At 44.1% G+C, this 22792-nt stretch overlaps 1 protein-coding gene across 11 annotated transcripts in view; it reads left to right on the top strand.

The window, feature by feature from the left end:
* Positions 1 to 22792, top strand: part of AFF2 (ALF transcription elongation factor 2) — a 710743-nt gene that overhangs the window by 686184 nt on the left and 1767 nt on the right. For all 11 annotated transcript variants that reach the window (XM_047715962.1, XM_047715955.1, XM_047715956.1 and 8 more), the window contains 7 exons: positions 2953 to 3248; positions 3989 to 4052; positions 6722 to 6858; positions 11017 to 11088; positions 11417 to 11510; positions 13925 to 13977; positions 19143 to 19333. In XM_047715962.1, coding sequence (XP_047571918.1) covers positions 2953 to 3248; positions 3989 to 4052; positions 6722 to 6858; positions 11017 to 11088; positions 11417 to 11510; positions 13925 to 13977; positions 19143 to 19333 — 907 coding nt within the window. The remainder of the gene's footprint in view (positions 1 to 2952; positions 3249 to 3988; positions 4053 to 6721; positions 6859 to 11016; positions 11089 to 11416; positions 11511 to 13924; positions 13978 to 19142; positions 19334 to 22792) is intronic.

The following is a 22792-nucleotide window of genomic DNA, read 5'->3' as shown; positions in this document are numbered from 1 at the left end:
GCCTGGGACAAATTACAAAACCACCTTGAGTCCATAAAATGAGTGGATTGGATTAGATGATCTGTAAGGCTTCTTCCAGCTCCCAAAGGATTTTCAATCCCGTGCTCTCAGAGTCTTCTGTATTCCACTTTGGCGTGAAGTCTCGTTTATTGATTCAATAGATGGCTGAGCATGGATGGAGAACACATTTATGTAACTTGCATGATCATGACTGAACGCAGCCATTTCAAGTCATCTGTGCCAGGGCTGACATCAGTGTCCTATGCACAGTGGATGCAGTGCTTTGGGGTCCTTGTCACATAGCTTGATCATAGAGACAAGTGGGACCATCTTGGGTTGACTCCACTGCTTGGTCCAGGCCATCTGGCTTTGGCAGTGCAAACCTGGAGTTTTAGAAGGCTTCGATGTTTTTCTGTGTTTGGGTTGAATAAAATCCATGATGATTTGTCAAGTATTTGCTCCCTATCTATCCCAACAATTGTTACATGTTACCACATTTCTTTCAGTGAGCTCTTGGTTGTAAGTTTTGATAATCAGAAGATTCAGGGTTGAGTGGAAAAGATAGACTTGCATGGACATAAGGAATGTTCACATTTGGCTTCTATTTTGCAGCTGACCCTCTTGACTCAGGCAGGTATGAGTGCACGCAGTCAGCAAATTATTGGGAGCACGAGGCTGTGGGGTGGGGGGGTGGGGTGGAGTAGCGATGTCAGAAATCAGAGATGGCACCAGTGTTCAGAAAGCTCTCAGTGTGAGGTAAACAATGAGACACGTGCTCAAAGAACTTCAATATAAAATGCCTGGTGGGTGGTGTCATAGAGAGGGATTAAGACAGACTTCAGTTCTCTGAAGGGGCAAGGAAGATTAAAGCCCCTCTGGCTGGAGACATAGGTGGTTTTCCTGGAGGAGAAGGCATTTGTTGAGCTGGGTCTTAAAAGGTGAGGATAGTTTAGAAATTAAGGGATGTGGTTAAACAAAATGTGATCTATACATACAATGAAATATTCTTCCGCCTTAAAAGGGAAGGACATTTTGACATGTGCTATGACGTGGTTGAAGCTTGAGGACTTGACGCTGAGTGAAAGAAGCCAGTTGTATGTATTTTACCACAATTTTTTAAAATTAAAATTTAGAGCAAATTTTCACCAGGTGAAAAAGGAAAAGTAATGAAGGGAAGGTTCTTTCAACTCTAAGACTGCACATGAACCAAAGCAGGAAATTGAAGAAGGCAGGTTGTGTCCAGTCTGGGGGAAGGTCTGTAGGAATGAGGAAGAGATCAAGAGGAAAGCAGAAGCCAGATTAGGGAGGACCTCACAGGCCAGCAAAGGAGGTTGCATTTGGATTCAAGGCAGTGAAATGCATGGAGCTTTGTGGAAGAAGGTCCGGCAGCAGATTGAAAATGGATTGGAAAAGCTGGCTCCGAGGTCAGAGGTCCAGCCCGGATGCTGATGGTCTCGGTCAGAAGCCACGAGGGCCCGCACTTGGAAGCTTCAGAGCAGGAAGGGACAGATTTGAGAAATGGTGGGGAGATGCAATGAATAGGACTCTATAATGGATTGGATAAGGGTAATGGAGAGGAAGATATTAAAGATGAAATAGAGCAGGGAAATTCACTTTTTTTTTTGAAGCTCTTTTCAAAAGAGTTTTAGGATCATTATCATTTTTTGAAATGGAAGAATTTACAGCACTTCAACATATAAAGCTGATTAAAGCAGAGCAGCTCAGATGGAAGCCAAGGTGGGGAGTATACTGGCTCCAATGCTCCTGGCCCAGGGATGACCACAGTGCCCTTACTGACATGGAGAAATCCAGCCTTGGTGATAAGGGAAGACCATTGCTGCCATTAACAGAAAGAGGGAACTGGTTTGGTTATCAATTTGGTTTCAGAGCAATTTGATGGGCTAATGGCCATCTTGGTGATAATGAGCCAGAGGTAATCACCGCACATCTGGAGCTTTAGAGAGAGGGTAAGATTGAGGCTTCCATTTGGCAGTGATCTAGGTATTATCCAATCTATGCCAACACAAACGGGATTGGCAAATCCTGTCAAGGTCAGGAAAGAAGAGACCTGAGGAATGAACCTTGGGAGACATCAACCTTAGATAGATAGCAACTCAGACAAGCAGAAGAAGGAGGAGGTCCCCTGGCAAACATGGTCAGAGGTAGAACAGTCAAGATCACGCCACAATTGCCAGGTAGGGAGAGCCAAGTGTATCGTGGTCTCACGACATATACTGTCACAGAAGCACAAATCATTCCACCTACCTTTTTTCGGTTGAATTCCACTCTTTCCATGGCAGTGACAGTTCAGGGTGAAACCCAGAAGTCTCTTGCCCATTTAGTTTTTGATCTGGTCAAAATGAGCTTTCACCATCTCAAGACTTCAAAATGAGGAGGCATTCATGTGACATTCACTTAGCCAGACATCAGTCAAGGCCTCAGTGAACAAAAGGGCAGCTTCAGCTTTGGTTCCAGGATATAAGGCCTGGTTTGCTGCACTGAATTGCAGAGTGACTGGAGTACCTTATTTACCCTAGCGGAAGTTTTTGGGCTGTTCCCTTATCAAAAATATTCATATCAGGGTCAGCTCTCTTTCTCTATCCCCCCACCCATGCTCACTCTTGCTGTCTTCATTCTCCTTTCTCCTCTTTCTTGTCTTTCTCTCCCTACCCCCTTCTTCCTCTCCCCACCCACATTTCCTACAAGATCTGCCAGTGGCTGTCTTGTTGAGATAATGAGACGTATGTAATCACAGCACCTGACTAGCTCCGTGGTTGGTATTATCCTAGAACAAGCGCTGGTGATCTACCAGGGTCACCTGTTTATTCTCAAGCTGTGTGCATTGTTCTCTTTCTTTTGTCATGTTTCCTACTGTGCTTGACATTCAAAGTCTATGTGAAAAGATGTTCTAAGAGGCTGAACCTTATGGCAACTGTCTGTCCTTTTCCCCAGGATGGAGACACTCCAAAAAAGACAAGCTCTGCTGCCATCACGGTTACCAACACGGCTATTGCCACTGCCACTGTCACTGCTACTGCCATTGTCACTGCCACTGTCACGGCCACTGCAACTGCCACGGCCACAGCCACTACCACAACCACTACCACAACCATCTCCACCATCACCTCCACAATCACTACGGGCCTCATGGATAGCAGTCACCTGGAGATGGCATCCTGGGCAGCCCTGCCTCTTCTGTCCAGCAGCACCGCCAATGTCCGGAGACCCAAGCTCACTTTTGACGACTCGTATGTTGTTCCCAGATCATCACAGATATGGTGTGGGGGCAGTGCATGGGGATGGGTGCATGCAGGATGGCTTTTTTAGCACCAAAGTAAGACTTCAGTGGCGGCCCCTCATCCCCACACATCCTCTGTCTGCACCAAGAAATGTCTTTGGCCCATTTTGATCATGGAGCTCTGGTACCATTTCCAAAGACAGGTGCTTAATTCTAGGTTGCTTTGACCCCCTTTCTTTTTTTTAAAAAAATATTTTATTTATTTATTTGACAGAGAGAGAGAGAGATCACAAGTAGGCAGAGAGGCAGGCAGAGAGATGGGGGAAAGCAGGCTCCCCAGCGAGCACAGAGCCTGATACGGGGCTCGATCCCAGGACTCTGAGATCATGACCTGACCCAAAGGCAGAGGCTTAACCCACTGAGCCACCCAGGCGCCCCTTGGCCCCCTTTCTTATCCATGTCCTCAGATTGAACAGAGCACCAGCAGCAGCTAGGTTCAATGGGGTCCACAGGATGTTCGGACAGTGGAATGATTGGGTTGCAGGGGCCAATAATGTGTCCCAGTGGGCCATTACACACTTTACATCCCACTTCTGGGCTTCTTTCAAAGTTGGTTATTCTGCAAATGCTAGCAGTCACCTGCCTTCTCCAAGGCATTGTCTTGGCATGGATTTATAGCAAAACTATTTGTGGTTCTTCAGTCTTTTGGGGAAAAGATGAAACTTTAAGGAGTCTGTTTTGTTTCTTCAGGGTTCACAATGCTGATTATTACATGCAAGAGGCTAAGAAGCTAAAGCACAAAGCTGATGCGCTGGTAGGTTTTTCCCTTCTCGCTGCGTCCCTCCCATTCCGGTATCATGTTTTGAAGGAAAACAAAGAAGTCATTTTATCAATAAGTCCAACTGCCTCATTGCTATGCTGACATAGGCAGATTGGGGCTGATTCATTCCTTACACCAGAATTCACGAGCTTTTGGCAGCATGTTGCCCTGCCCTTATTCATGTTCTTGCTCTTCTTCCCCTTGCCCTAACTTCTCAACTTAAATGCCACATACTGTTGTGGGCTTTCAAGTGAATTCGAGATGACTTTTGAAACTTCCCTGGAGAAAATGGGAAATCCCTTTGGTTTCAGTAAATCAAAACTGGTGTAGACAGAGACAAAGTGGTTGACAGCTGGTCAGGTGGCCTCAAAAAATGGCTTTGAGAAACCCAGGTGTGTAGAAAAAAATGCAGCTCCGTGCTGCACTGATTACATGTTTCCAGGTGAGGCCCACAGTCAGGCTAGGACCCCACACAAAGAAATGAAGTTCTGTCATCCAGAGTTCTGAGGACACATGGCCCTGTTTCCTCCAAGGGTCTTGGCCACTGAGACCAACGATGATCTCAGCATGTTGAGTTGTCTTGATTGCTCCTCCTAATGGGGGTCTCAGCCACATGTCACAATTACTCAGGAAGCTTTAAAATAAACCCAATGCCCAAGCCTCACCCCAGATAGATGGAATCAAAATTTCTGAGATGGGGACCCAGGCATAGATATTAATACTCTCTACTGCCCCCAGAGAAGGGCAGTGCCTCAGTTCAGGGTCCTCACCTCAGTTCAACTCCATTATGTTAAAAAAAGAAAAAAGCCCACTGTCCTCCATCATGGCAGTGTGTCTATCCAGGACTTAGCTGGCTCACAATGTTGGACAGTCATTTTCCCACTGCGGTCCAAATTGCTCAGGTATTGTCTACGGCTAAACTTTCTGTGGCAGGAGCGCTCCTTTGAAAGCTATTGTCCCCTGCTCCTGCAGACAAAAATGACAAGGCAGGCTGGGTACCCGCTCCACTGGAGATGCTGAAGAGACTCATGGGCTCATGGAATGGGACCATGTAAGAGAGGTTTGGAGGAACAGAAAAATCAGAGTCACAGAGATATATATTTATATAGGGTTAAGAGCCAACATCACTCTGTACCTTCCAGGGCTGTGTTTATGTGTACCCCCAAAATCACTTTTTGTCTAAGCCATTTAGAAAATGCATTTTCATTTGAGGTGACTCCAACCCCCCTTGGGGGCAAAAGCCAGTTTTGGGGGTAAAGTAAAAAAGTCAGACATTGGAATGGTGCATGACCCTCCAGTCCACAGGGCATGAAGAGATGCTGAGCATCCTTTTGGTCTTTATGTTTCGGTGGAGGTGTGTGAAAAAAATACCTCAAATAACTCCCACAGGGTTCAGGGAAGAGGTGGTAATGATCGAAACAAAGGTTGAGAGACATTCGTTTAGAGGAAGATATCTTTGCTAGGCTCATGTCTGTGCCAGACCCAGAGGCCCCCTGTTGTTTGAACCCCTTGGTTTATGGATGGGGAAACTGAGGCCTGGGACCAGGGTAGGACCTGGCCACAAATTGGCACAATGACCATGTAATCGTCTCTCTGGACTTTTCAGTCTCTCCTTTTGGAAAAAGAGAGGTTTGGTCTAGGAGATCTTTAGGAAGCCTTCCTGCTGTGGGTTTTTGAATGAGAAATCACTTTGAAAAATCAAGATGTAAGGAAGAATTTCCTCACAAGAGAGGCAGTCAGAGCCAGATTACCTAAGGAAATAATCAGGTGAGGCACGAGAAGGAGGAGATAGTTTACATACACACACATAGGTTTTCATAAAATCGCTTTGAACGTGGTTGAAACCAATATTCTTCCATAACAGCTCACAGTGAGGAAACTGCAGAACATTTATTGTAAAAAGAGTCATTTACAACAGTGGTTCTATAGGACCTGTAACTCATCATTTTATAGTTGTACTTAATCCTTTTCCAGAGACAGCTACTCTGCCATTTTGAGAATTGAAACCTTCACAGCTGCAAGAAAATATTTTGATAAAAGGTATACAAGAAAATTAAAATAGCTAAATCTGCATTATATTGGTTCTTTTTACATAAAATCTCGTATTAGTGGAATTCTTACATCCAGCTATCAAAAAATTGAAAACATTAAATACTGTTATAAAATACTCACTATAAAAGTGTCATATATAATATTCATTATACATAAAAAAGAAATCAGTATGTCTGAGTCAGTTTAATCATGACCATTATCGGGGTTAAAACCTTTTGCAATAAAATTTTACTAAACTAAAATATTTAGTAGTGCTATATTTTTTGGCTTTTTGACACACTATTTCAGGCCATCATTTACAATGAAAGTGATATGATTCTTGTCAACAGTCACACCGGAAGCTTCACATTTTTCATGACAATGGCATCAATTTGTTACTCCTCCCCTGGGGATGGGGTTGATGTGATCACAAGACTGTATAGGGAAGTTGCCCATGAGTCTCATGAAAAGCAGAGTTTCAGGGCAAGCTCTGCCCATAGGATGTTCCAAGGCCCTGTCTATCAATTCCCTGGGGGGAGGGGTGCAAAATGGCCCTGGAGTTGAGACCTGCTCCTTTACCTGGGGGGAGAAAAGAGGCAATATGCTGTTAACGAGTCATCTTCTTGTTTCAGTTTGAGAAATTTGGCAAAGCCGTGAATTATGCCGATGCAGCCTTGTCCTTCACTGAATGTGGCAATGCGATGGAGCGCGACCCTCTAGAAGCCAAGTCTCCCTATACCATGTACTCTGAGACCGTGGAGCTCCTCAGGTTAATGGCCTCTCTGCAGCCATCTTCCTAAGCTCATCTCAGTCGTAATTAGAAGCTGCTATGTTTTTTAAAAACTATCATTTCCTCCTACTAATGGTTTGTCTTACGCATCTTCTTCTTAGAAGTCATCGTAATTAGTTCTTGCCATTTTATTAATGTCATGGAAATTTATAATTGATGGACACTGCTTTTATAAATTATCCCCTTCAGAGGTTGTAACATGAGTGTTATAATTTGCAATATTCATAAAATTAAAATGGAAACGTAGTGGGTGGAAGTAAAGTATAATAATTTCACCATTTGGTGTTGACACTTGCCTTTTCAAAGTGCAGTTTTATAATTCAAGGAAGGTGGCGCTATCAAGATTTCTGTTATAAACCATGTTTTCTCAGAATTTCTGCGTTCGTTGTTAAAAAGGAGGGGCCACTGTTCCTACACAAAGTTGGCTTGAGGGCAGCAGGTATGCATGAACTTCCCCTGTGTCTGTAACTTCAAGGAAACAGACAAGGTGGTAGGAGGGGGAGGGGTAAAGATCAGAAGATGCGAATAGGAACCAGTATATTAACTGCACAGATTATTGGTCTCATTTGCATTTGAAATGAAATTTCCTGGCCTGCTCTTGATCTTGGTGGAATAAAATTTGTGAGTAATCAGAAAAATTCCTGGAAGAAGCGGAAAGAGAAGAAATGCCCACTGTTGTATTTTCCAGCAATGTGCAGATATTTGTAAAATAATTGAAAAGCACCATCATTTGCTGGATGGACTAAATAATTGCTTTTGTTTGAGTGAGCAGTTCCTCACCTGATAAGTCCTTTCTATTCAGGTCACCTCTGGCTTGATTAATTGATAATGCCAGGTCTTGCTTTTACTGTTACAAATCGGAGACCCTTGTAATTAAACCTCCAGACAAACATTGGACACACTGAGCATGCATATTTATCCAGCAAAGTCTTCCAAAAGATCAAACGAATGCAAAGTATTATTTAAAAAAAAAAAGACCAGCTGTGCTTCCATAGAATCAGAAGAGGAAGTTCAAGTCACTAAGGTAGGGGTTTATGAGGAAAGCAGCCTCACCTTGCCAGGCAACCACCTTTGGCTTTCCTCTGTTCAGAGAAGCATGTAAGGCTTCTCTCAGACTTGCTTTCTGCTCTGTAAAAGCCACCACCGCCATTCTGTAGCTTTTAACAGGAAATTGATTTCTCAGTGTATTCGAGGCCACCAGTGATTTTCAAAGATGCACAGGATGAAATTTCTGGCAAAAATTAAAAGTCAAGGGGCAGCATTAGTGAACAAACACGAGAAAATTCATGTTCTCTATCCATCCAAACATGCAAACTTTTTTTTAAAGGCACTTTTTAAATTAGTAAGAAAGTTAAAAAATACTAATACCTAGTGTTTAGATACACACATGCATAGACATGCCAAATAATGGTGACCTAGGCCTCACCTTTGCTGGGGGAATAGAAACTGATCATTATAAAGTGAGGGAAATTTGGCATTATGGAGGAAAACCTTTACAAATGAGCATTCATATCTTTTTAGCCAGTAATTCAACTTCTGGAAATGTGAATTTCCTGTACTGAAAAAAGTAATTGTGAGAGTAGAGCGAGTTATCTGTATGGTGTTAAGTTTGGCATATATTATAGCACACAATTAGAAGCAAACCAAATAATCAATCACAGAAGAGTAAGTAATTACACTGTAGTACACTCAACAGAATTCTTTGCAGCCAGTGAATATCAGCCACGATGGAGACTATATAACTGCAGAATTATATACACACCACATTTCTGGCCATGAAAAGCATGTTTCTGCCTGTAGACCATGCGGGAAGGGAAATGAGATCCCAGCTGCAGTAGGGTGAAATGATGGGTGTTTCCCATCTCTCTATATTTTTCTTTCTTCTTCATTTTCTTTTAGGAAAACGCATGCTTTCTTAAAGATACAAAAGCAGAGCATCGTATTTCATTTCTGGTAAAAATGCAGTGCGAGTCTTGGAGTAACATTTATTCCCATTAGAAAACACTTCTTTTTCCATTATTATTTACAGGGGAGAATGTATGGACGTTCACTTTAGAGTCAATAGTTTGAAACTTTATCTTAATTGTTGATTCCCGAGCAGTTGTAAGAAATGATCAGGAAAGTTCCTCTGGCCCTGCGCCCAGTTTCCCCCAATAGTATCACAAACAAGACAGTGACATTGACAAAATCCATGGACTTCTTTCAGAGTTTCACATGCACCCCTTCGTGTGCCCTCTGTTTACATGTATATATTTCGCATTTTCTGTAGAGCATGTGTGGGTATATATATGGGAGTGTATATATATATTCATATGTATATGTATATATAAATATACATATATATATATATTTAAGAAAATTTCAGTTGGGAATAAAATGGGCTAAAACAATTTAGGTCTTCTAGTCCCTTGAGGCAACTGAAGTTCCATGAGCCACTCACTTCAAAAGTTGTTGCAATTAGAGGGTAACTAATACGAACATGGTTTTTAGTGGCATAATATGTGGTGGAGAGATTTTTATCACTCTCTGGCAGTATGCTGGCCACAGAGAGAGCCCAGTTTTCTTCCTTCAAGCAATTATAGCAGCTCCGAGCCCTGGGAATATGCAGTAGAAATGTATTTGTGCAAACAAGTGGGACATCACAATGACTTGACATTTCAGTGATCCAACTGTCAAAGACAGTTTGATTTATTACATAATAAAAAATCCTTTCGCTTAATATGGCAACAGAAGAGACCCACACCCAGTTCACAGGTCTTTTCGCTGGAAAATATTCCTTCATAGCAGTGGAGCTATAACCAGGAGACAGGGTGCCTGGTCTTAGGGGGCAAGCCCTGGGGCACCTGGTGTTCTGGGGAGGCTGTTAAAAATGGGGAGTCCATGGTGCAGGATCTCCATCACCTTCTCATAAATAAGAATGAGCCCAGGCTGCCTGCACACTTCCAGCTTCCTTTTGCAATGCTGAACTCAATTACTTATTCCTCCACAGGTACCTGTGAAATTGCATTAAAGCTCAGACAATGATTTTATGCAATGAATTGATTTTCAAGAGTCTAAATGCCCAGAATGGAATGTGCTCAGCTAGAAGAAAAAAATGAGAACCGTTCCACCTTTGATCACCCCAATGTGGAACGGTAACAATTAAAGAGAATGGAAAGACAAAATATACAAGTACCATAAATTAAAGGCTCTTAGACCCGCAAATGCTATGAAATTGACCTTCCTCTTAAAAAAAAAAAAAAACCACTTTCTATAGGAATATCTTCAAAGCATGAGCCATTAGAAAAGACCTTTTTAACTGTGTGATTGTGGGTTCCCCATGCCTATGTCAGACAGAGTCGTGTATTATTTACCTTGTCTGTCATGAACTCAACTGAGATGGACACCTGTGGCCGCCTATCATCGCAGACCAGTCATGCTGGTTAACTAGAGTGGTCCTCTGGACAGTCTGTGGCCAGCATGGTTTTTGTTTGTTTGTTTTTATTTAAATTTCAGTTAGTTAACATACAGTGTTCTATCAAGTGTATGATACAGTGATTCAGCACTTCCATGCATTCCCCCGGTCCTCATCACAACAGGTGCACTCCTTAATCCCCATCACCTGGTCCCCCCCCCCCCCCCCCCCCCCCCGCTCTCCCCCACCTACCCAAGTCACCATCAGTTTGTTCTCTAGAGTTGAGTCTGTTTCTGAATTTGTCTCCCTTTTTTTCTGCCTTTGCTTGTTTGTTTTGTTTCTTTAATTCCACATATGAGTGAGATCATGCGGTATTTGTCCTCCGCTGACTGATTTAGTTCACTTAGCGTGACACGCTCTAGTTCCATCCACATTGTCGCCGATGGCAAGCATTAGTTCTTTTTGAGGATTTTGCCACACTATGGTAGTTCCACAGCACTGCCCTAGAAGGTGGGCTCCACATTTAGCTGACCTCTCCAGGGCTGACTTCTGTACGCCACTCTTTGGATCATCACTTCACACGTGTTTCCAGGAACACGTGTTCCTGCCCACCTGACCTACATTTTCCTCCCACCCCGAGCAAATGTGGCACAAAGGCGTTCAGGCGATGGGAATAGCAATGACTTCTAGACTCTCTGAAGGGTCATGCGGATGGCACTTGAGCTTGTCCTTTCTCTTCAAAGGTACGCGATGAGACTGAAGAACTTTGCAAGCCCCTTGGCTTCGGATGGGGACAAAAAGCTGGCGGTATTATGGTAAGTCTCACAGAGGTTGTGAGGAAGCAGCTGAAATGTCACAGAAGGATTTGAAAACTCCAAATCGACTTAAGCTGCTTACCCCAGATCATTATTCTTGTTTTCCATTAAACTATTAAAGGATAACTAATGGATTTTTTCAGTGGCTGACTAAACATTTACTCTCCTAATTTATACCCTTATCAAGATGGGATTTTAATGCTTACCCCTTCTCTTTGAAGCATTTTCCTTTTTTTACTTCTGGCTCTCAGTAACTATAAGGGAGGGAACACAGCCTGTGAATCAGCATTTTTGTTGCATTAATATAATCCTTTCCTCCTTGCCACAGCTACAGGTGTTTATCACTTCTCTACTTGCGGATGTTCAAGCTGAAGAAGGACCATGCTATGAAGTACTCCAGATCACTGATGGAATATTTTAAGGTAATCCTTATTTTGTATAATTTATAAGTACCGGGTGGACATAATCACTAATGAGACATGGCAAGCATGTGATTAAATGTCAAAGTTGTTGCTGCAACAGGCTTAGCCTCTGTCATCCCAGCCGGCCATGGCCCTCCTGCCTCTCTCCCTCGGGGCTCAGCAGAGAGTTCACCTTTGATTTGAATCCTGGGAGAGAAGGTGCAGTAGTGCGATCCCTTGATTACCTTCTGGACTGGCCAAATGACCCTTGACATCTTCCTGGTTGCAGTCAGGGGAATGATGCTGCCTTCTTCCCCCCCTGCATGGTAGGGACACACCAGGGGACATAGGTTGTGTCCGTGGTCATGGCCTGTCTCCTGTGAAGTGAGCAGCAAGCCCAGAAATGTCTTAACAGTGGGAGAAGTTGCTGCAGCCACCCTGGGCTCTAGGGGGATAGCCATTCCCGTAGGAGCCCTTTAGCCATGGGTAGCCTTGGAGGGCAGTGGTTGCACTTGAAAACTAGTGATCAAAATTAATTAATTAATTGATTAATTAAATAATAAAATAAAACAAAACAACTGATTGTTCTGGTTACCAAAATAAACTAGCACACAAACAAATAAATAAATCCATGGTCTAGGGAACTGGAGATTTTAATTCACAAGCAAAAAAGGAAGGGAAGGGAAAGGGAAGGAAAGGGAAGGGAAGGAAAGGAAAAAGAAAGAAAAAGAAAAGAAAGGAAGGAAGGAATTTTAACTGCAAAAGAATGCCAAAATTTAGGACTGAGCCCAGATAAAAACTGGCCACTTACTGGCTTCATGGTCTCCAAAGCTTCTGCTTCATTTGCAGCCCCCCCCCAACTGGTCATGATTTAGATTTGAGAAGGCTCAAGGCTCCTGTTGGTCATGTCTTGGGAAAAGGATGATTATTTATAATTATTATTATTATTATTATTATTAATTTCTGCCATGTGCATGAGACTGCTTAGCTAAATTGCACCAAAGCAGTTGCCCAAGATGAATTGAACCATGACCCTCACATTGGTCTCTCAAGTGCAGTAAGTGGCATAGGGCATGGCTGTAGGAGCATGCCGACTGGGCTGGGGAAAAGAGCACGTCCACCAGCTACTCCCTGGTGTGGTCACAATTCCATGAAGCTGGTGCTCATGTAGGAGTGATGCATCAAATACAACAGTTGCCCATCGCCCCCTCTACATCTCTGCTCTCCACCTGTGCCACAGAAAGGTGGCTCTCGAACCTGAGTGGGCATCTGGAGGCCCTGGGGAGCTCATGAACCCTGAGTCCATGGTCCCATTCTCAGAGTCGGCTACTGGAGGTCTGGGACAGGGCTGGAGAGTTGACACGTGTAACGAGTTCCCAGGGGATCCTGCTGCCACTGCTGGTCTTGGGCTGATGCTTAGAGAGCCACAGCTCTAGTATCTGTCCTCTTTGGCCTGTTCTTTGTGGTGTTCAGGGCATGGTAAAAATGCCCAACAGATGTTGAATAACTCACTCTTCTGGCAGCGTGCTGAGCTGCTTTTAGATGAAAAACTGGAGTTTGCAGAACACAACTTAGATGCAGGTCTCCCTCCATGCACCAGAGAAGTGTTGCCAGCCTGGGCTCCTGAAAATGCCTGACTCTCCCTAGCACCTCATTTGCAAATGGGGCTGGGCTGCAACCCAAGAGGCAGGGAGGAACATAACCTTGATCTTTGCCGGAGAAGGCCAGCCTGAGTCAGGCTGGGGGTTGGGGGGCTAGTCCTGTGCACTTTGGGCTCTGACCCAGTAATGTCATTGTGGTGAGCTGGACCACTGTCCTAATGTGGCGGTGATGAATGCTCTAAAGGTGTGTGGCCCCCTCAAATGCAGGAGGCCCATTTTTGAAACCAGCCCAGTTCCATTCAGAGGGACAAAGAATCCTCAGTGGTCCATGGCAATGCACCCCCAGATCAGTGGCATTGCTAAACAGGGATTTGCCTGTCGCTCTGCTCAGTCCTGGCCCATTCCTGAGAAGTCAGAAATTACAGCCCACATTGCATCCCAGGAAAAAGTTTGCCAATGGAGCTAAAGGTGAAAGGCTTGCCAGTACTCTGAAGAGCTTGTTTTGCAGAATAAATTTCAGATGAGGATAATTAAGCTACTTCTTGGAGAACTGAGTCTGATTTCACTGGGCCTTTTAGTATATAAGATCTTTCATCAAGTGACTTGCATGGTCCTGATTGGAGCCCGCTAATTATCCTACCCAGCTATTTTCATCGAGTGTGCGTCGTGGTGTGCTGACGTGCACTTAACATCCCAGCTCTGCGAACAGAACAGGAGGCATCCCGAAACGCTGCAATCAATATTAATGTACTCAAAATCACACTTCCATCTGTTTCTGAATTAATAAAACACAAAATAGATGTCCTTATTTCCCTCTCTCTCTCTCTTTTTTAGCAAAATGCCTCAAAAGTCGCTCAGATACCATCTCCCTGGGTAGGCAATGGAAAGTAAGTATCTTACGAAGATTGCTTTTTCAGAAACTCAGCAATTTAAGAGACCCCCCCCAATATTTTGTATCAACAACTCAGGAGCGAAGGTCAGTCCTGACACTAGAGTGATTTTTGTGCACACGAAAATCTGGTCCAGTTTCAGCTAAGGGCAAGACAGAAAAGTTTAATGGGATGTAATTCCAAATTTCTTCAACTATTTGATCTTTAAGCCAAATTATGGCCATAAAAATATCTGTTAATGAGATGGCAAGCACCGTGCCATTTCAAGGGAGGCAGGGTAAAGTTAACTCCACGGCAGTGATTTTTCAATGATTCACTTGGTAATGAAAGACCGATGAAATATTCATTGATACATACTAAGTGCCATTTAATAAAACCAAAGGCATAATAGTGTTGAGAATGTGAAGGCGCTTAGTCAGCCAATTATCTGAGCTTTCATGGTGATTTTTATGTTAATACTAAAGCACCCTGACCTAAAATACATAGAGCATCCACTCTACTGCTGATCTAAGGCTCAGCGGAATCCCCCAATCTCTCCTCTGCTCAGAGTTGGAAGAGCACCCACTGGGTTCTGAGGCTGTCCCAAGCTCCCAGGGGGACTCAGGGAGGGGCAGGGATGGTGGGTGGGGCACAGGGGTCCCTTCCCAACACTGGGCGTGTTCCTCCAGCTCTAAAAGGAAAGAGCTGGACCCCTTGGCATCTGAGGCCCCTGCAAAGAGCCGTTCCTGCTAAGAGGAAGATTTGGAAGACCAGTTCTGTACCTGCAGCAACCTGGCTCCATGCCTGCCCTTCTGTGCTTGAGCATCAGTGTTCCTTCTGATTCCAGTCCCTCCCTCACCACCGCAGGCCCACTTGCCACCACCACTGGGAAGGGAAACTCTGTGACTGCAGACCCAGGGTTTGACAAAGAACTGCTTTTTCCATTTCTCATTGTTTCAAAATTCTTATGTCTCTGGTTCATACATTTTCTTCCAGAGTATGATAGTATCCTTTTGCCACTTTATAAATATCTACAAAGCGAATTCTCCAAGCAGTGGAACAGGAACTCTACTTCGATATCATAAAAACATTCAGAGTGAGGGAAGAGACCCATTAAAAACTCTGCATTATCTCAATTACTGTATTGAAAGGAAGTACCCTTTAAATCGTTGATTAAGTCTTACTTTTATATTGATGAACTAAAGCAAAAGAATGCTTCTCGCTAGAAGTTGAGAAAATAAAAATAACCATTGAAAGGCCCAGGGAAAGCTATTTTCTCTGAGCACAGAGTAGAGTGAGGGCAAGTTCAGGTAAGCAACCATTAAATGATTTCTGGGATTTTTTTTTTCTTTTAATTCTGAAACGAAAGAACTAGAATGCATTCTAAGCTTGTGAAGTCACATTAAAAGCCTCCTGAAAGGATGTTTTAGGCAGCTTCTGTGTGAAGAAAGCTCACTCCCTTTGGTGGGCCAGAAAGATTTTGAATGAAGTAACTCCAAAGGGTCACCCAGGGGTTGCCTCTCATTCATTCAACAAACAACTCAGATGCATTTCCACATGAGAGGCACACCTGACTCTGATGGGATCCCTGTACTCCAGAAGCACACAGTCCAGTGGAGGGAGATGACAGATGTGTACAAAGGTCTATGGAAGCCCAAGAGAAAACAAGCTTGGTCTTCCCTGGATGGTCATGGAGGGCATCTTCTATACAAGCAAGACCATAGCCAGCTTGCCCCAACACATGAGTGTGGCTGGCACCACATAGGGCTCCAACAGGCACCTTCCAGAGGCAGCAACCCCTGACCATGAGGGCTGGGGGAGAAAATTGCAAAGAAGCAGTTGGAAGAAGGAGAAGAACAATCTTCTTAGTACTGAACATGGATTGGCAGACTTTTTCTGAGGCTTAGATGTAATATCTGAGCACCATGTTTGGCACATAGTAACTTTACCATTTGAGCTGGAAAGCATACACTGTCCCACCCCTAGAACTTCCACAGCACTTGGTGTATACTTTGTCTTGGGCACTTATTCTAGCTTGTCAGAAACTCATGGGTCTTCTCCCCTACTAAACCATTCGTTCTTCCTAATAAGGGGCTATTCATTATTTCATTTACCACCTATTTGCTGAGTGTGTACTATGGATGAGACACTCTGCCAGGCACTTGACAGACACACCCCCATCCTTGTACTATATGTTGTGCTCCTACCCTCTCCAGAGCCTCTTCTATGTAGTGGATACTAAATAATGACAGAGGGATGGTTGGAAGACAGTTCATTCATTTATTTAACTAACATTCATTAAGTACGTAGTATGTGCACCAGGCACTGTTCTAGATTCTGGGTATAGACATAGACAGAAATCCCTGCCCTCCTTGAGGTCACCTTCTGTTAGAAGAAACAGAAAAAACTATGGGTTTTGCTAAATGGTGGTAAAGGTCATAGAACAATGGAAACCAGGAAGGGAGATAGAAAGGTTGTCTGGGGATTGTGTGGGGAGCAGGACACCCATCTTGAATTGGGATGTTAGAGAAGGATGGTGGAGAATAGTCCATATAGATACCTAGGAGAAGTGCATTCCAAGCAGGACAACAGCCATCTTCCAAAGTGGGGTGTGCCTAATGAGTCTGATGAACAGCAAGGGGGTGAGTGTGGCTGAGAAATGGATTAGACCAGTGTGCTAATGGTGAAAGCAGTGGGAAGTGTGTGCCTGTGTGTACACCCTCATTTGCATGTGTCCTGACAGTATGAAGAGAAAGACAAGATCTACAAGTAGACCCACAGAAAGAAAACAGGACAAGGAACTCCAAGCTGTGTGGAAAGCCAGGCAGGAGTTAGAGGCCCCCCGAGATGAGCGTCACATTGTACCCTTGTAACCAGAGTCACAACCTTCCTTAGGCAGGTTGGAATTCTTTCATCAGTACAATGTGGCCTGCAGATACACTCATCGGGAGGTCACTCCTAGAGCCTCGTGTAAGATGCACCATGACCAAAAGCAAACTCGTGCCCTAGCTTCCCTTGCATCTGCTACTGATTGTTTACAAAAAAGTAGGCAATAAGAGGCAAAGAAAACCCTTCAATTAACATTTTGATGTTGTAAGCTCAAAAGGCCTTTTCAAGATGTACAAAGTAAGCAGAGGTGGTGTGTTTCCCTTTGTGACTTCTGGACATGATTGGAAATCATTGAATCCACCCTTTTCTTTCAGTCAAGGAAAGGCTCAGCAAGGGGAAGGAAGGGACATGCCTGGAGCACAGAGAAATTCAGGGCAGGGCCAGGGTTAGAATACAGGTATCCTGGGATTCCAGTACATTCTCTGTTCCCAGAATGACATGCTTCCCCTTTCAGCATTTGAGACACCTGACAGCTTTGTGAATTTTCTCCAGAGATTACAAATGAAGACATATTCACTTCTTGCCTTAATTTGGCATCAAAGAATTAATGACCACTACTTAGAGAAAAGTAAATAGCATTTGCAAGCAACCACAACAAAGAAATCCAGCATTCACTCCCTGTTTTGTGTGTGTGTGTGTTTTGGGGTGACTTTTTTTTTTATCATTAGTTAACCCTTCTGTGCTTAGGCTTTTTAGCTTAGAAAGGAGCCACTCCACCCCTGCCTTGAGAATAAATCTTTCCACCAAGAAGTGTCAGAAGGTCTCTGAAATTAGAAATAGAGCACAAAAACTTTCCCATCCTCTCACAGACAAGTGCAGAGTGAGTGTGAGGATCCCCTTTCCCCCTCATACTATAGTATACCAGAAGATATGCTCTGTTTCCAGAAATGGACCAGAGCACTCACAGGGCCTGGCACAACTTGCATGAATCTTGAGCCAAGCATATCTGTTTGAGTTGCCCCTGACTTGAGTTAGCAGCAATGGTTGAGGCCAACCATTGCCTCAAATCCTGTGTGCATGGTACCTGTCAGGGTGCACATCTGCTCTGTGAGCACAGATCGGCTCTGAGGAACACAGACAGCCACCCTGGAAACCTAGAGTTGCCAGCAGCTATGGCTAGGAATGGTGAGGGGGAGTGAGAGGATGCCTTGATGATCTGCTCGTTGTGCTTGGAGGAAGGAAGAGGAGTCCCAAACACAACTTTTCCCATTTCTTCTACTCCCCCTCAAATGTTCTACTGTAACAAAGTGGTACATTGGGACACCACAGGGCAGTCCTTGGAAGTCTCAGTGAAGGAGGATAGGAAGGCTGGGGGAGGGGCATAGAGTTTGCTCACAGCCGTAGGAAGCCACCCTGGCCCTCCCTGCTCTGTGTGGACTGCGGGGGACTCCTTGTTGCTGACATTAAGGAACTGAACCAAAATCTATATCCAGACATTGGATCTGCCCAAAGTAGGGCCTGCAGAGACTTCTCTTCATGAACAGCGTGCAGGTGAATGGTCAGCAATTAACAGCCATCTCTGTAGCATGTCTTCGAGACTCTTGAAGAGATATTCAGAATCTTATTTTTTCCGGCTTCCCTAATACTTCTCCTTCCCTAATACTTCTCCTTCTCCCCAATAGCCTCCTTGGGGGGCTTTCAAGAATTGCACTTTGTTTATTGTGGTGACTGTATTTGGAGCAAATTGTCATTGCGGTTTCCACAAAACACTTTGATAATGGCCCAGCATTACACATCAGGCCTTTCCTAGCTGCCAGTAGCCATTCTGGAAACAGGTAGAGAAATCATCACAGCTCTGAGCAGCGTCTTTCTCTGAAACATCGCAACACTTGTTTTATATATTCAAAATAAGAGCTACATGTGTGGAGAGAATGAATGCCAGCAAAAGATTCACCCAGCTCCCCCTGCTATCTTAAAACAAAAGAAGCAGTGTGGATGGAGTCACATGGGGTTTTCAGAGGCAGTGAGACATCGGTGTTCAACTGAGTTAGAAAAGGAGAAGCATGGCTCATTCTAGAGCTTGGCCCTGTAGTCCTGTGTGGGTTGGTCAGACAGGGCCAGAATGCGGTGATAATAAATAAGCTGTTTCTACTATGGGGCTTCTAGAGAAAACGAACGTGTTGGCAGAAGCCACAGAATGTCCTCTGAGAGCAAGCTTCACTTCATATATGCTCACCACCCTAAACCTCATGTGCCAGTGACCTCCTGAGGTCTCAGCATAGGAGGGAGTACGCGAAGGCTGCGATCACTCTTTGCAACCAGCCTCACCATGTTGTCTCTTCCCCTTCCCCCAGGAACACTCCATCCCCGGTGTCTCTCAACAACGTCTCTCCCATTAACGCAATGGGCAGCTGTAACAACGGCCCGGTCACTATCCCCCAGCGCATTCACCACATGGCCGCCAGCCATGTCAACATCACCAGCAATGTGTTACGGGGCTACGAACACTGGGACATGGCTGACAAACTGACAAGAGAGAACAAAGGTATGCTTAACCCCTCCACCCACGCTCATTGGCCATAGTAGGGTTAACGGTGCATAGATGCACTTGAGTTTTCCATGGTACCTTATCTTCCCGTCTCTCTGATTTCCAGGGTGTAGAGGAAAGAGAGGTTAACTCAGGGAGGACACAGTAACCAATTTTTTTTTTTTTTTTGCTGAGAGAGTGAACAAAGCCTGGGATTTTATTTTTTTCTCCTTCAAAGCTTAAACTAATCTGAGCTGTGAATATTGGCAAACGACCATTTCAGATTTGCCATCCATGGTAAGGATGGGCACCAAGAAACAGAGGTGAAGGAAAAAAGAATCATTTGCAAATTAATTAAGATCCCGTTGGCCTCTGTGTGTCAACTTTAATTTGGGGGGTTTTTTGTTTTGTTTTGTTTTTTGGGGTTTTTTTTTTCTTTTTCTGGAGAGTTGAGGTTGAACTGAGGGCCTACTACTTTCATTACAACTGTCGGCTCCAATGAGCACATGGTAATACAGCTTGTGTTCAGAAGCAAAGGCCAAAGCTCAGCAGATATTTTTCACACTGACAGCTGGGATGAAGGATCAGGGTCCTGTTTGTGGTAACATATGGGGTTTGCTACAGAACCAATGCAGGGAGGACCCTGCTTCATCAGAGAGTGAGTCAGTGGTCTCTGGCAACTCCTGTCTCCATCTTGTGACCGTGGCTATTGCCTGGGTTCACAGAGAAGCCTCACTATGCTCATGAAGGAGGGATGCATGAACAGACTACACTCTTGCCCTGGCCATTCATTCGGCGTGGCTGATTCTGGCAAAGAGGGGCCCAGCAGTTTAGAGGAGCAGAACTGTCTGGCCAGGACAGGGATAGATGAGGCAGCAAATGATAGGGCAAATAGTACAGTATCTGCATGCAGAAATTGTGGCCTGATTTCTTCCCAGTTACCAGTGTAACTGATATGTGCAAATAACCCCAGGGGTCAGTGTAAGTTTATAGCCAGGCTGTGGGTTGAAGTCTCAGGTGATGGAATGTGCTCTGATAGCCACAGAATCCTGGAGTCATATAGATATGTAATAAAATGGAGTAAGAAAATAAATATTTGCTGGTAACTGGGAAGGGTGCTAATTTTGAAGCTTGATCATTTAAGTTGGAGTGCTGGGCAACATCAAGAAAATTACTTAAATCTCTGAGCCGCTTCCTAGCTTCCATTTCTGTAATGGATATAGTAATGTATGTTGCCTCATTTGTCTCTGTTTTGTAGATAAGTGAGGTGAGATTAAGAAACTCACCTCTGACATCATAGCTCTTAACGCTAGAAGCAGGAATTGAATCTAGAACTCTAAACCACTAGCTACACTGCCCATTTAGAGAGCAAGATTCATAAGAGGTCCTCAGAGAACTTCACTGAGCTCTTGCCCTCAGTTACCTGAGTGATGGGCAATTCTTCACTTCTCTACTTCTCTAAGCTTCTGAAAATCCAAGGACAACTGGCCCAGATGGCCAGGTCCATCCAAAAGTTCTAGAATTGCAAGTGAAAGGATAAGCATCTTAAGACTTGCCTTGCTTGTGGGCCTCCACTCTTCTCTTTTATTTTGTATTGGTAACCGGAGGGCAGTTCAATATTTATGGATTTCCATCATAATTGCATCCATTTTCAAAATCTGTTAAGGTAATTCCTTCAAAATTAACCACAGAACTTTCCAGGAGCCATGTGCTGGCTGTGCTGATATCCAAGGGAAAAGGAGCTAATCTTATCTTTAGCACAGTGTGTCAGGAGTTGTTAAGTTCCCCACCTAATAATCAGAACAGCTCTGCAGTCTGCTTAGAGTCAGAGAGACTTCCCCATCTGTCTGGTCCACCTAGAGCTGGGAACTGCAGAGCTTCCCTCTTGACTGGGGACAACCATGTTCTTGCACTCCCCCACCCTGCTGCATACCTGCACATCTGTGCAGCTTCAGGCAGAGGACTCTGGTCCTAAACTCAGCCAATGAGGGTAAGGCTGCCCCCTGGCCTTTCGTCTAGAAGCCTTATCCCCTACCTCCCCAGCTTCTTACTCAAAGCTGCTCTTTAGAAGTGTGATCTGGGGATGCCTGGGTGGCTCAGTCATTAGGCATTGGCCTTCAGCTCAGGTCATGATTCCAGGGACCTGGGATTGAGTCCCACATGAGACTCCCTGCTCAGTGAAGAGCCTGCTTCTCCCCCTGCCTCTCCTTCCTGCTTATGATTTCTCCCTCTCTCTCTTATGCTCTCTCTTTCAAATAAATTAATAAAATTTTTAGACAAAAATTAAATAAAAAATGTTTAAAATTTAAATATTTTTTTTAAAAATGGCAACCTGGATATCTAGTTAGGAATGACACATCAGGTTGTGCACAGAACACCCAGGGCGGGCATCCTGGCTCACGGGCGGCTCACGTTCATTCAGCAGCACCTAGGTCCTTTAGCATTCCCCTTAATATTGGGTCACATAAGAAAATATTTCAGGTGCCAAAAATAATTTACTCCTTTATCAGCAGAAATTACTTTTATTGCATAGTATAGGTTTAAAAGTATCACATAATCAAATGAAGTCAATACCTAGAGAAGGAGCCCATATGTTATACATAACGCGAAGAATCAGCGCACTGTTTCGGGCAATACCATCTGCGGGTCAGTCAAGCACATGGAACATCCCAGCCCCTTTAAGGTAGACTTCAGTACACACCGTCCCCACTGCTGCCAGATTCCTCACCACCAACTGGAACAGACGGGATGTCCTCACAGTTAGGGCTTCCTCCTCTGTTGGGAGCTGACAAAAAGGACACCCAAGAGCCCTCCCATAACCACGATCAATGCAATGGTGGACAAATAAATGCAGATATGAAAAGGGGATGCCTAGATACTTTTCTAGACATCACATAGTCTTTTCCACATAACCCCTCCCCAATCCAAAGCAGACTGTCCCAAACCCCAGCTCCAGTGGTTAGCAGTGTGGCCTCAGCACTGCTCCTTCTCCAAATCAGCTAGAGGGGAATCAGACTGGGTAGCCTTTCCATCCATGTCCTTTGCAGCAAGGAGGGAGTTGTTCACGACAGATATTTGCAGGTCATTTCCCTTCCCTAAAGGAATTGGTAATAAGACTTACTGAATCAGATGTCTTCTAGATGTTTATTTAGCGTTAGCTGCTGATGGCTGTAGTTGCTGTCCAGGTTCACTGGCTATGTCTGCAACATGCCAAGAAAAATCCGTAAACTCAGTTCATTTAGACAAAGGGAAAAGAGAATACTTTCAATTCAGTAACACATAGAATGGCAAACAGCCTAATGTCCTATTGACCATAGCTCCCTACCATTTTGTGTATTTGAAAGTCTTTCTAAATATTAATTTATAATGTTTAAAAATACAAATTTTCTATGTAATGTTAAAATATATTTAAATACATTTTATTTTAGGTATGTAATTTATGTATATATTTTAAAATATATGTGTTATATATCTTTA

This window comes from Lutra lutra, chromosome X, assembly GCF_902655055.1.
Source record: "Lutra lutra chromosome X, mLutLut1.2, whole genome shotgun sequence".
Classification (NCBI taxonomy): domain Eukaryota; kingdom Metazoa; phylum Chordata; class Mammalia; order Carnivora; family Mustelidae; genus Lutra; species Lutra lutra.
The sequence above is the reverse complement of the archived record's forward strand: the minus strand, read 5'-3'. Positions and strand labels throughout refer to the sequence as shown.